General features: G+C 42.6%; 1 protein-coding gene across 1 annotated transcript; it reads right to left on the bottom strand.

Annotated features, from left to right (window-relative positions):
* Positions 1 to 351: 351 nt before the first annotated feature.
* Positions 352 to 5,910, bottom strand: LOC104676185 (galactoside-binding soluble lectin 13-like). Its single transcript, XM_030942701.1, has 4 exons — positions 5,842 to 5,910; positions 2,840 to 2,916; positions 2,111 to 2,321; positions 352 to 593 (listed from the first exon to the last, which is right to left on the bottom strand). The coding sequence occupies exons 1-4, from the start codon at positions 5,854 to 5,856 to the stop codon at positions 477 to 479; spliced, it is 420 nt and encodes a 139-aa protein (XP_030798561.1). The 5' UTR covers positions 5,857 to 5,910; the 3' UTR covers positions 352 to 476.
* Between the last annotated feature and the right edge of the window lie 8,346 nt (positions 5,911 to 14,256).

The raw sequence follows: 14,256 nt of genomic DNA, 5'->3' as shown, positions 1-14,256 counted from the left end.
CAGCCCTGATCAACTCAGACACAGTCCCACTCACCCAAAAGTCCCCAATCCCATTGCTTATCCCTGTGTGGCTGGAAACAACTACAGGACATTTCAGTGCAGCGACTCATCTGAAATTGGGTAGGGGTTTTGGTTCAGAGTGTCTGACATAAACTCCATGCTATTGAAGAGTGTTATTCCTAATGTGTTCTCAGACCTTTCAGTGGCCTTGTTACTCACCATTTATGCCCCAGGAAGATTTATTTTATTTTATTTCTTCCCACCACCCATAAAATCCCCCAGGCCCTCTTCATGACGACCACTACCTCTTTTTCCCCTTGAAAGCAAGAACCAAATTTTGTGAAGTGTGGTGAAGTTTTAATAAGCAAATGTAAGGGTTGAAGTGAGGAGGGATCATGCTGCTAGCTGGCTCTGGGAATCCCGTGATCATGTAGAAACAGGGATTTCTGGCACAATGAGGAGTCTGGCTATCGCCCTCAATTGCAGACACACATCGAAGTCAGGGAGACATCTCTGCACACTTGTACCATCTTCACATAACATGGCGGGAGTCGATGAGGAAAGCTGTAACAGTGTTGACCATTGACACTTACCTACAAGAGTAAAAATGCATCAGAAAGACAGTATTTTACAAAACAAGCTTTCAGCCTCCTCTCCAGACTGCCCTGGAACCTACAGCACCCAAAGAGAAAATGCCTAGTTATAAACGAGAAGCCAGTAGACAGGCTTCTTTTTACAGACTACTTTTGTGTCTATTTCAGACAGTTTTTTCCTTTATTTTCAGTGCTTCCTCTCATTTCTCCAGTAGTTTCTACCACTCTGAGTCACACAGTCCACGTTTGCTCGGCCTCCCCTCTAACCTGGATGATCTCCATGGCCAGGGACAGTGTCCCATGAACTTGAATCCCTGCATCTTGCACTGGGCCGTGCACGGGGTTCGTGCTCGACCATGTTCACTGAATGCGTGCTGTTCACCTTCACAATCTATGACTGCCCTTCATTGCTGATGACCCAGTTCCTCTTAGGAGTTGCCCATATGTGGGCTGGTGGTGGCAGAGAATGAAACTCAAGTGGTCTCAGAGAGGTGGAACTGGATGAATGTTGCAATACATAGGATGTTACCTTTAACAGCTTATAAACATAGGAAAACATCTCTGACTTCAATCTGAATAAAATGTGCATCTTTTGGCCTGCCCAAAGGATTTTTGGGCTTTAAAAGTCAGAAAGTTTGTTCACGTTCTTTACTACTGAGGCTATACAGGAAGTCATCTTTTAAGTTGCATTCTCCAATTTAAAATGCACACAATTTTGAACCAACTATTCCATTTCTCTGTAATTATCTTCCAATATAAGTATTGGGAGGTGCATAATGGCAAGAAGGTTGATTAGAAAGCTTAATACGGCAGCATTTGTGGGCACATAATATTGGAAACAACTTCAATGGTCATGTAAAGGGTCAAGTTGAGAAAGTTTTGGAAATCCTTCTAGGGGGATATCATGCAGTCTTTCAAAAATGAGGCAGCACCATGGGTAGATGACTTCTTCAAGATCTACTCTTTGAGCACAAATCAATTCTAGTTTTTAAAGAGTAATGTGTAGAGAAACTTATGCCAGCATTTGTTTAAAAATAAATGAAAGCATGTATTCATAGACACACACATATATAGATACACATGCTTCCATAAGCATGCACTGTGTATAGAAGGAGAATAGAGAGGTAGTAATATCGCTCTGAAGATTGGGGTTCAGGAGTGAGAGGAAGACCTAATTTTTGACTGACTAAAACAATTTTAGTCATATGACATTTTATCCACTTAGCCACATGAAAATGCAAATAACAGCACACATAGAAATGAGAGCTATGGGTGAAGACGGAAGAGATTCTTCACCTTGGGAGAAATGGCAGATGAGCTGACCTTGACTGTGGCCATTGAGGGAAAAGAGATGAGGGTGGCAGTGCAAGCAGAGGGTGCTGTGTCATGAAAAGCCTGGGGCAAGAGTTGTTATGGAAGATGTGCCCCGAGGGTCTTGTGGGGCAAGCTGAGGGAGGGTTTCCTCCTGCCCTGGGATCCCACAGAGGCTGGATGCTGGGAGCTCCTGGGGTGCTCACCTGGTATTCATTGTCCAACACGGAGATGCACAGCTCAAACGGTTTGCCATCCTCAAAGGGCACATTGTTGCATCTCATCTCACACTTCCAGGACCCACACTCACGGCTGTTCATGACCACAAAATGGCCAAAGTACACTCGGAAGTGGAAGGCAATGTCTGACTTCTCACACGTCTCAGTATGGAAATCCACCTGCAGCTGTGGATCATTGCTGAGGGCAGAGCACACAGTGTGTTCAGCAGGTCCTTCCCTTTGTGGGCACACAAAAGACACACACACAAATCCCTTCCCTCTTTCCTTAGGTGGAGTGAAGTCTTGGTGCTCACACTGCGACCTCATCCCGGTGAGGCTGTTTCAGCCCTTCCTGTCCTGTGGGGTGAGATGCCCTGTCTTTCATCCCTGGATGGAAACTGAGCCAAAATCACTGACTCGAGTCTATGACTTATTCATTCTCTGAAAATCCTATGCCCCTTGGTTTAAAAAAAAAAAAAAAAAAAAAGAGCCACATCTCCAACCACTGAGTTTTCTTCTTTCCTAGAGTCCAAGAGTGGCCCATCGTGCAAGAACTGCAGTTCCCATGCCTGGTGCAGGAGATTCTCCAGGACCTGCATTTACATGGTGCCTCCATCCTGCCAACTAGACATTTCCACATCACTCACACATGAGGTGACCTCCTGAGCAAATGTTTTCCCTTCTTCATCCCTCTGCCATGGACCATGGAGTACTCACATGAAAGGGAGGATCGGTGTTCCTTTGACTGTCACGCAAGAACCGGTGGACAAGGACACAGGCTGTGTGTGTGGCACCTGCCAGGGGATTGAGAGTGGATGAGAGGGGCATGGGCAGGTGTGGCCTCCTCTCATGTAACAGATTCCCATGGTGCAGAAGGTTAGAGACCAAAGGGCAGATTCTGAGCCTCACTTTTTCCATTCTAGCACAGTCAGGGCCCAATATTCCTGAAGAAATGGGGGATCCTAGTTAAGAGCAGAGCTTCGGGCTGGGCGCGGTGGCTCATGCCTGTAATCCTAGCACTTTAGGAGGCTGAGGTGGGCAGATAACAAGGTCAGGAGTTCAAGACCAGCCTGACGAACATGGTGAAACCCCGTCTCTACTAAAAGTACAAAAATTAGTTGGGCGTGGTGGTGGACGCCTATAATTCCAGCTACTTGCAAGGCTGAGGCAGGAGAATCACTTGAACCTGGGAGGTGGAGGTTGCACTCAGCCGAGATCACACCACTGCACTCCAGACTGGCCAACAGAGAGAGAAAAAAAAAAAAAAAGCAGAGTTTCAGAAACTGGGCTGCCTTGATTCCATCCTTGATTCTGCCTCTTATTAGCAGTGGGAAGTTAACTTTTTTTTTTTTAACTTTTTGTTTGTTTGTTTGTTTGTTTGTTTGTCTGAGACAGGGTCTCATTGTATCCCCCAGGCTGCAGTGCAGTGGGGTGATCAGGGCTCACTGCAGCCTCAATTCCTCAGGCTCAAGGAATCTTCTCACCTCAGGCCCCTGAGTAGCTGGGGCTACAGGTGCACACCACACACTCGGCTAATTTTTTACGTTTTTGGAGAGTCGGGGTTTCAAGATGTTGTGCAGGCTGGTGTGGATCACTTGGGCTCAAGGGATCCTCCTGCCTCCGCCTCCCAAACTGCTGGATTACAGGGGTAGCCACTCTATCCAGCCAGCAATGCAACCTTAGATTCATTACTTAAATACCTCAGTTTTCCTACCTCAGTTTCCCGAGTACGGGGGGATTATCAAAATCTCCTACTTTGTAGGGTGTTTTCAGTAATCCAGGAGTTAATACATGTAAAATCTTTAGCCTAATCCCTGGCATGTATAGGGCCGGTTGGTTATGACCTGGCAGAATGGGGAGGGTCTTTAGGGAACACTGACCTGTGATCAATTTCAACTCTGAAACTGAAAACAAGACTGGAGGATGTAACAGCAGAGAGAGTCACTCCATGAGAAACAACACTCGTCGAAAGAGAGAGAGAAATGATAAAAGAACAGGAAACCCCGGTGTGTGGGAGGCACATGCATCACAACCATCAAGGGCAATGGACGTCCTTCCCAGAAGGGGCACACATTGCTGAGAGCACAGCCCCAGTACTTGCACACATGAAAAGTGTGAGTTGGGGAAGCAATTGGAAGGAATCGATAAGTGAATGACGTTTTTCCTTTTTGAGACAGGGTCTCACGCTGTTGTCCAGGCTGGAATGCAGTGGCACCATCAAAACTCATGGCTCATGCCTGTAATCTTAGCACTTTGGGAGGCCGAGGTGGGCGCAGCACTTGAGGTCAGGAGTTCAAGACCAGCCTGGCCAATATGGGAAACCCCATCTCTACTGAAAATCCAAAAATTAGCCAGGAGTGGTGGCACATGCCTGTAATCCCAGCTACTCGGGAACCTGAGGTAGGAGAATCACTTGAGCCTGGGAGGTGGAGGTTGTAGTGAGCCGAGATTGCACCACTGCACTCCAGACTGGGAAACAGAGTGAGACTCCATCTCAAAAAAAAAAAAAAAAAAAAAAAAAAAAAATTACAGCAGGCTTGAAGGCCTGGGCTTCAGTGATTCTCTTGCATCTGCCCCCAACCAGCTGGAACTACAGGCACGCAACACCAGTTTCAATACATTTTTAAATTTTTGGAAAGATGAAACCTTGCTATGTCTCCCCAGCTGGTCTACTAGTCCTGGCCTGACATGGTCCTTTCAATTCGGCCACCCAAAGTGCTGGGATTACAGGCCTCAGCAAACATCTTGGTGACTATCGACTGTAAGTTCTGCCTGAACAGAGGCTAAACTTGTACCTTCCTGGTTTTGGATGATTCAGTCTCTTAAATCAAGTTCCTCAATGTCTTTCTCTAGTGAACCAGAATCTGCTCACCATCCTGGCGCTCAATGGGAAGGACAGGCTAGGGTGGGAGACAGGGAGAGACCCGAGGCTGGAGGCAGGAGCAGGGGGTCACCGTGTGCAGATTCCACCTAAGGAACCATCAGCCCCACAGTCTGTGTTGCTCACCCCACTCTGCTGGGGAAAAGGCAGCTGAGGATTCATGCATTCTGCTCTCAAATGCTCAGAGATAAATCCTCAGTAACTCAAGGTCCTCAAGATCCCACCAGTTCTGCCACTGGGATCCACATTGATGCACAAGGGAAGTTGCACACCTGCTTAGTCAGAGGTACTGCTACGTGGGGAGGAAAGTTCACATGCACAGAAGGCCACATGCATGTTCCCAGTTCAACACCCACTCACATCCCAGCACACACACAGTCACGCAGAGCCACACCACTCACTGAGTCACACACACCTGCTCACTGTGCATATAAAGATGCTCATGCACTGGTCCAGCTGTGCTCACACACACACTCACATCACAGTCATGAAGACAAAGTATAGTTACCTGATTACAATCACTTACACACCCACCCATATCCTGGTGGGCCATACACTTCCCGTGTAAAGTCACATCATTTTTAGCAGAGTTCACTGTCATCAGACACCATCACGTGCTCCCAGAGGGTTACAATGGTCCAGCATCCACACCCCAGACCCCACAAGCATCTCAGGTACCATAGCCCTGGGATCTCTCTTCCACATACCCACAACTCTCAGTAAAGCATTGACAGTAGAAATTTTTATACTTTCATCTCATAAGATCTCCCTGTTCCCTCTCTCCCTCTCTCCTTTTGTGTGACCTGAGATTACTGAAGGCTGTGCCTTTTTAACTCACGGGTAGCGGTGACATTGTTGTCTCCCTCTGGGTGGCTCTTCTGTATTGTGTCCAGGCTTCTGTGTGAATCTCTGAGTCGCAGAATTTAAAGGGTCCCCATCAGCCCTGCCCTCTGGCTTCATTCCAGATTCCAAGCCCCTCCCAGGAAGTTTTCCCCACAGAGTGAGAACGGGTGGGGTGTCAGAAACAGACTCAGTCACAACCACACCTGTTTGGAGGCCTGTGTCTGTGATGCAGCAGAAATGACAGTGAGGGAGGTACTGGGGGAGGAAGGGGTCACCAGGGAAATGCACAGATAAAGATGATGGAGTGAGGATGAGGGGTGTGAATTCCAGCCTCCATGCTTCTCATGAAGCCTTTTCTCCATTGTGCAGAATCTACCAGGAAGGTGTGCATTTTCCTAACCTGTGCAATGGCAAAAAGCTGGAGATCCTGGGGGCAAGGCACTCGACCTTGAAAGAAAATCCTCCCCCTTCTTCTCCAGTGGTTCTGGGAGAGCATAGATCTTGATCATTTGCAGGACTTGGGGACAGAAGTAGAGAAAACACTTGTGTCTTCTTTACCCACCCTCAGACCCCTTGGCTCTACCAGTTGAGGGCCACCCCCACTCTGTCTCTCAGACACCTGGGTTTTAGGTATGCCCTCTTATTTCTCTATTCTTTTCAAGTGAATCAAAATTTGAGGCTTTTGTTCTCCTGCAGATTCTTGGAGAAAGGTGAGAGTTCTCACTGACAAGTGGGAGCTAAGCTACGAGGATGCATTAGCATTAATATTAATTATGCCTGACCCGACAATAAATTCCACTTTCCCTGGTCTAAAACCCTGACAATTCATTTCCAAGCATACACTCCAAATTTCTGCGCATATAAATCAGCACAATCACACAGTTCTTTTGGTACATAAGGTATTTCCTTAAGATTAATTCATAATGTCACCCCACTGCATTCCTTGGGTTTGGACTCTGGGTATGGACATGGAAGAAACGAAAAGGGTCAGAGGTCACAATTAAGGAGCTTTGGAAACCCCATTCTAGGCAACCACCCTCACACCCTGCCCAGAACTGTAGCTGATAAGAAATAATCAGAGAAGGGAAAGAGGAACTGCTTTACCTTGCAACAGATATGCAATAGAATTTTAAGTAATATCCCAGTTATTCATCTGAACTCGAGAGGAAATATCAGTTCAGGGTGTCTGGCCACCTAGTAAGCTGTGCATAAAGATGTTGATGTTATTTCCTTCTCAGGCATTCCAGCAATCCTGTCAGTGATCCACAGAGATTGATCTTTGACTTCCATATCCTCTGCACAATAGCCCATACTTCTGCTGGCTACACCTATTTCTTCAGAAACCCATTGCGCCCTGTGACTTGCTTTCAGTCTTTCTTTTCAACCATGTCTTTCCCAGCACACACTGTTCCCCTGAAAAACTTTAGGTTTTATGTATGAAATTATATAATAGCTGGAATTTGCTTTAAAATAATCTGGGGATGATGGTTCTCTACTTTTGCATACATTTGAAATTTTTTACAAAATAGGACTGTTTGATTTATTCATCATCATTTGTTTGAGTTCCTTGTAGATTCTGGATATTAGTTCTTTGCTGGATGTACAGGTTGCAAAGATTTTCTGCCATTCTGTGGGTTGTGGGTTTACTCTCCGGATTGTTTCTTCTGCTGTGCAGAAGCTTTTTGGTTTAATTAAGTCCCATCTATTTATCTTTTTGCTTTTGTTGCATTTGTTTTAGAGTTACTGGTCATGAGGCCTTTGCCTAAGCCAGTGTCTGGAAGGGTTTTTCTGGTGTTATCTTCTAGAATTTTCACAGTTTCGGGTCTTAGATTTAAGTCTTCATCCATCTGGAGCTGATTTTTTGTATAAGGTGGGAGATGAGGATCCAGTTTCATTCTTCTACATGTGGCTTGCCAATTATCCCAGCACCGTTTGTTGAATAGGGCGTCATTGCCCCCACTTTATATTTTTGTTTACTTTGCCAAAGACCAGTTGGCCGTAACTATTTGACTTTGTAGCTGGGTTTTCTATTCCGTTCTATTGGTCTATTGACTTTTGTACCAGTACCATGCTGTTTTGATGCCTATGACCTTATATTAACAGTACAGCTTGAAGTCAGGTAATGTGATGCCTCCACATTTGTTCTTTTTGCTGAGTCTTGCTTTGATACGTGGGCTCTTTTTGGTTCCATAGGAATTTTAGGATTGTTTTTTCTAGTTATGTGAAAAACGGTGGCGGTATTTTGACGGGAATTGCATGGAATTTGTAGATTGCTTTTGGCAGTATGGTCATTTTCACCATGTTGAAATTTCACACGGGATGCTAGAGCATGGGATATGTTTCCATTTGTGTCCTCCATGATTTCTTTCAGCAGTGTTTTGTAGTTTTCCTCGTAGAGGTCTTTCACCTCCTTGGTTAGGTATATTCCTAAGTATTTTATTTATTTTGTTGCAGCTATTGTAAAAGGGGTCGAGTTCTTGATTTGTTTCTCAGCTTAGTTGCTGTTAATGTATAGCAGAGCTACTAGTTGGTGAACATTAATTTTGTATCTTGTAATTTTGTTGAATTTATTTTTCAGCTCTAGGAGCTTTTGGAGGAGTCTTTAGAATTTTCAAGGTATGCAATCTTATCATCAGCAAACAGCGACTGATTTGGATGCCCTTTCTTTCTTTCTCTTGTCTGATTGCTCTGGCTAGGGCTTCCAGTTCTATGCGAATACAAGTGGTGAGAGTGGGCATCATTGTCTTGTTCCAGTTCTCAGAGGGAACGCTTTCAACTTTTTCCCGTTCAGAATTATATTGGCTGTGGGTTTGTCATAGACGGCTTTTACCACTTTAAGTTACGTCCCTTCTACAGCTATTATGCTGAGGTTTGTAATCATAAAGCGGTGCTGGATTTTGTCCAGTGCTTTTTCTGCATCTATTGAGATGATAATGTGATATTTGTTTTTAATTCTGTTTACATGGTGTATCGCATTTATTGATTTGTGTATGTTAAACCATGATTGCATTTTTTGGCATGCAGGGATGCAGTGGTTTTCATCTGATCGTGGTGGATTACCTTTCCGATAAGCTGTTGGATTTGGTTAGCTAGTACTTTGTTGAGAATTTTTGCATGTATATTCATCAGTGATATTGGTCTGTACTTTTCTTTTTTTGTTATGTCCTTTCTTGGTTTTGGTATTAGGGTGATATTGGCTTCATAGAATGATTTAGGGAGGATTTCCTCTTTATATTGTGGAATAGTGTTAACAGGATTCGTACCGATTCTTCTTTGAATGTCTGATAGAATTCAGCTGTGAATCTGTCTGATCCTGGACTTTTTGGTTGGCAATTTTTTGTAGGATTTCAATCTGGCTGCTTGTTATTGGTCTTTTCAGGGTTTCCAATTCTTCCTGGTTTAATCTAGGAGGGTTGTATATTTCCAGGAATTTATCCATCTCCTCTAGGTTTTCTAGTTTGCCCACAGAAAGGTGCTCATGGCAGCCTTGAGTGATTTCTTTGTATTTCTGTGGTACTGGTGGTAATATCTCCCATTTTATTTCTAATTGAGCTTATTTGGATCTTCTCTCTTCTTTTTTGGTTAATATAGCTAATGATCCATCAACTTTATTTATCTTTTCAAAGAATCAGCTTTTGGTCTCATTTATCTTTTGTATTTTTTTCATTTCAATTTCATTTTTTTTAATTTTTTTAATTTTTTTATTTTTTTATTATACTTTAAGTTCTAGGGTACATGTGCATAATGTGCAGGTTTGTTACATATGTATACCTGTGCCCTGTTGGTGTGCTGCACCCACCAACTCTTCAGCACCCATCAATTCATCATTTATATCATGTATAACTCCCAATGCAATCCCTCCCCCCTCCCCCCTCCCCATGATAGGCCCCAGTGTGTGATGTTCCCCCTCCCGAGTCCAAGTGATCTCACTGTTCAGTTCCCACCTATGAGTGAGAACATGCGGTGTTTGGTTTTCTCTTCTTGTGATAGTTTGCTAAGAATGATGGTTTCCAGCTGCATCCATGTCCCTACAAAGGACGCAAACTCATCCTTTTTTATGGCTGCATAGTATTCCATGGTGTATATGTGCCACATTTTCTTAATCCAGTCTGTCACAGATGGACATTTGGGTTGATTCCAAGTCTTCGCTATTGTGAATAGTGCCGCAATAAACATACGTGTGCATGTGTCTTTGTAGTAGAATAATTTATAATCCTTTGGGTATATACCCAGTAGTGGGATGGCTGGGTCATATGGTACATCTAGTTCTAGATCCTTGAGGAATTGCCATACTGTTTTCCATAATGGTTGAACTAGTTTACAATCCCACCAACAGTGTAAAAGTGTTCCTATTTCTCCACATGCTCTCCAACACCTGTTGTTTCCTGACTTTTTAATGATTGCCGTTCTAACTGGTGTGAGATGGTATCTCATTGTGGTTCTGATTTGCATTTCTCTGATGGCGAGTGATGATGAGCATTTTTTCATGTGTCTGTTGGCTGCATGAATGTCTTCTTTTGAGAAATGTCTGTTCATATCCTTTGCCCACTTTTTGATGGGGTTGTTTGTTTTTTTCTTGTATATTTGTTTGAGTTCTTTGTAGATTCTGGATATCAGCCCTTTGTCAGATGAGTAGATTGCAAAAATTTTCTCCCATTCTGTAGGTTGCCTGTTCACTCTGGTGGTAGTTTCTTTTGCTGTGCAGAAGCTCTTTAGTTTAATTAGATCCCATTTGTCAATTTTGCCTTTTGCTGCCATTGCTTTTGGTGTTTTAGACATGAAGTCCTTGCCCACGCCTATGTCCTGAATGGTACTACCTAGGTTTTCTTCTAGGGTTTTTATGTTATTAGGTCTAACATTTAACTCTCTAATCCACCTTGAATTAATCTTCATATAAGGAGTAAGGAAAGGATCCAGTTTCAGCTTTCTACTTATGGCTAGCCAATTTTCCCAGCACCATTTATTAAATAGGGAATCCTTTCCCCATTTCTTGTTTCTCTCAGGTTTGTCAAAGATCAGATGGCTGTAGATGTGTGGTATTATTTCTGAGGACTCTGTTCTGTTCCATTGGTCTATATCTCTGTTTTGGTACCAGTACCATGCTGTTTTGGTTACTGTAGCCTTGTAGTATAGTTTGAAGTCAGGTAGCGTGACGCCTCCAGCTTTGTCCTTTTGACTTAGGATTGTCTTGGCAATGCGGGCTCTTTTTTGGTTCCATATGAACTTTAAAGCAGTTTTTTCCAATTCTGTGAAGAAACTCATTGGTAGCTTGATGGAGATGGCATTGAATCTATAAATTACCTTGGGCAGTATGGCCATTTTCACGATATTGATTCTTCCTATCCATGAGCATGGTATGTTCTTCCATTTGTTTGTGTCCTCTTTTATTTCACTGAGCAGTGGTTTGTAGTTCTCCTTGAAGAGGTCCTTTACATCCCTTGTAAGTTGGATTCCTAGGTATTTGATTCTCTTTGAAGCAATTGTGAATGGAAGTTCATTCATGATCTGGCTCTCTGTTTGTCTGCTACTGGTGTATAAGAATGCTTGTGATTTTTGCACATTAATTTTGTATCCTGAGACTTTGCTGAAGTTGCTTATCAGCTTAAGGAGATTTTGGGCTGAGACAATGGGGTTTTCTAAATATACAATCATGTCATCTGCAAACAGGGACAATTTGACTTCTTCTTTTCCTAACTGAATACCCTTGATTTCTTTCTCTTGCCTGATTGCCCTAGCCAGAACTTCCAACACTATGTTGAATAGGAGTGGTGAGAGAGGGCATCCCTGTCTTGTGCCAGTTTTCAAAGGGAATTTTTCCAGTTTTTGCCCATTCAGTATGATATTAGCTGTGGGTTTGTCATAAATAGCTCTTATTATTTTGAGGTACGTTCCATCAATACCGAATTTATTGAGCGTTTTTAGCATGAAGGGCTGTTGAATTTTGTCAAAAGCCTTTTCTGCATCTATTGAGATAATCATGTGGTTCTTGTCTTTGGTTCTGTTTATATGCTGGATTACGTTCATTGATTTGTGAATGTTGAACCAGCCTTGCATCCCAGGGACGAAGCCCACTTGATCATGGTGGATAAGCTTTTTGATGTGCTGCTGAATCCGGTTTGCCAGTATTTTATTGAGGATTTTTGCATCGATGTTCATCAGGGATATTGGTCTAAAATTCTCTTTTTTTGTTGTGTCTCTGCCAGGCTTTGGTATCAGGATGATGTTGGCCTCATAAAATGAGTTAGGGAGGATTCCCTCTTTTTCTATTGATTGGAATAGTTTCAGAAGGAATGGTACCAGCTCCTCCTTGTACCTCTGGTAGAATTCAGCTGTAAATCCATCTGGTCCTGGATTTTTTTTGGTGGGTAGGCTATTAATTATTGCCTCAATTTCAGAGCCTGCCATTGGTCTATTCAGGGATTCAACTTCTTCCTGGTTTAGTCTTGGGAGAGTGTAAGTGTCCAGGAAATTATCCATTTCTTCTAGATTTTCTAGTTGATTTGCGTAGAGGTGTTTATAGTATTCTCTGATGGTGGTTCGTATTTCTGTGGGGTTGGTGGTGATATCCCCTTTATCATTTTTTATTGCGTCTATTTGATTCCTCTCTCTTTTCTTCTTTATTAGTCTTGCTAGCGGTCTTTCAATTTTGTTGATCTTTTCAAAAAACCAACTCCTGGATTCACTGATTTTTTGGAGGGTTTTTTGTTTCTCTATCTCCTTCAGTTCTGCTCTGATCTTTGTTATTTCTTGCCTTCGGCTAGCTTTTGAATGTGTTTGCTCTTGCCTCTCTAGTTCTTTTAATTGTGATGTTAGAGCTGCAGCAGCTGACCAGCACCGATTGTCCGGCACTCCCTAGTGAGATGACCCCAGTACCTCAGTTGAAAATGCAGAAATCACCGGTCTTCTGTGTCGCTCGCGCTGGGAGTTGGAGACTGGAGCTGTTCCTATTCGGCCATCTTGCTCCGCCCCCTCTCAATTTCATTTAGTTATGCTCTGATCTTGGTTATTTCTTTTCTGCTGGGTTTGGCTTTGGTTTGTTCTTCTTTCTCTAGTTCCTTGAGGTGTGACCTTAGATTGTCTATTTGTGCTCCGTCAAACTCTTTGATGCAGGCATTTAAGGCGATGAACTTTCCTCTTAGCACTGCCTTTGCTGTATCCCAGAGATTTCTATATGTTTTTGGTAACTTGTGTCACTATTATCATTCCATTCAAAGAATTTTTTATTTTCCCTCTTGATTTCATTCTTGTCCCAACAATCATTCAGGAGCAGGTTATTTAATTTCTATGTATTTGCATAGTTTTGAGGGCTCCTTTTGGGGTTGATTTTCAACTTAATCCCACTGTGTTCTGAAAGAGTATTTGATAGAATTTCAGTTTTCTTAAATTTATTGAGACTTGTTTTGTGGCCTATCATATGATCTATCATGGAGAATGTTTCATCTGCTGGCAAATAGAATGTATATTCTGCAGCTATTGGGTAGAATGTTCAAATATCTGGTAGGTCCAAGCTATAGTTCAAATCCATTGATCTATCAGCCACTGAAAATAGACATACACGTTTATTATTGCAATAGCAAAATGCTACCAGCTGGGTTGACCCTATAAAATCTTCCTTTTCTGGGAAAAAATCCATTAACAATTTCAAATAACTAAATAAAGGATGGACAGACAGTTAATAAAACTATAACAAGAGAATCTTGCTAGTCATTCTTTCTTCTTCTCTTCCAATCACATTACATCTTCAATCCAGGATATACAGTTTGCTCTTCCTTTAAAACTTATTAATATTCTGACCAATTCTACCAGCTCTGCTTCCATGATGCCAGCCAAACAGGATCAAAGGCATCGAATGGTTTTTTCTTAAAGGGAGTAGTTTGACTGCCAGGACCTACCGAGACCAACAACATTAAGAAAACTTCTGAAAATACCGTAAAAGAATTCTCTTTAAATAGTGAAGCAAAAAAAGCCCTTCCATTTGCATAGTTGCTTCAACAAAACTGCAAATTCACCATCAATTAAAACTGTAAATACAGGCAATAAAGGAAAGTCCATCATTTCGTCTTATTCTTCTGTTAGCTGTGACTCCATTTCTTCGCTTCCTCTTGTCACAAATCTCCTTGAAAGAAGTGCCTATTCCTTAAGTATTATTACTAATAAAATAAAAAACAACAGATGTTGGCATGGATGCAAAGAAAAGGGAATGGTAGTACATTGTTGGTGGGAACATAATTGGTTCTACCTCCATGGAAAACAGTATGGCGATATCTCCACGAATTAAAAAAAGACCTACTATTCCACCCAGTAATCCCAATACTCGGTATATACACCCCCAAAAAGAAGTCATTATATGAAAAGACACCTAAACTCTTATGTTTATTGCAGCACTATTCACAATAGGAAAGTCACAGAA

This window comes from Rhinopithecus roxellana, chromosome 12 (genome assembly GCF_007565055.1).
Source record: "Rhinopithecus roxellana isolate Shanxi Qingling chromosome 12, ASM756505v1, whole genome shotgun sequence".
NCBI classification, from domain to species: domain Eukaryota; kingdom Metazoa; phylum Chordata; class Mammalia; order Primates; family Cercopithecidae; genus Rhinopithecus; species Rhinopithecus roxellana.
Note: the sequence above shows the minus strand (reverse complement) of the source record. Positions and strands in the feature narration are given on the sequence as shown.

Excerpts from the sequence above, each read along its gene's own strand:
- LOC104676185 (XM_030942701.1), bottom strand. Across the intron at positions 2,322-2,839 it reads ACACCGATCCTCCCTTTCAT|CAATGATCCACAGCTGCAGG; the intron begins GTGAGTACTCCA and ends CTCTGCCCTCAG. Across the intron at positions 594-2,110 it reads TGTTGGACAATGAATACCAG|GTAAGTGTCAATGGTCAACA; the intron begins GTGAGCACCCCA and ends TTACTCTTGTAG.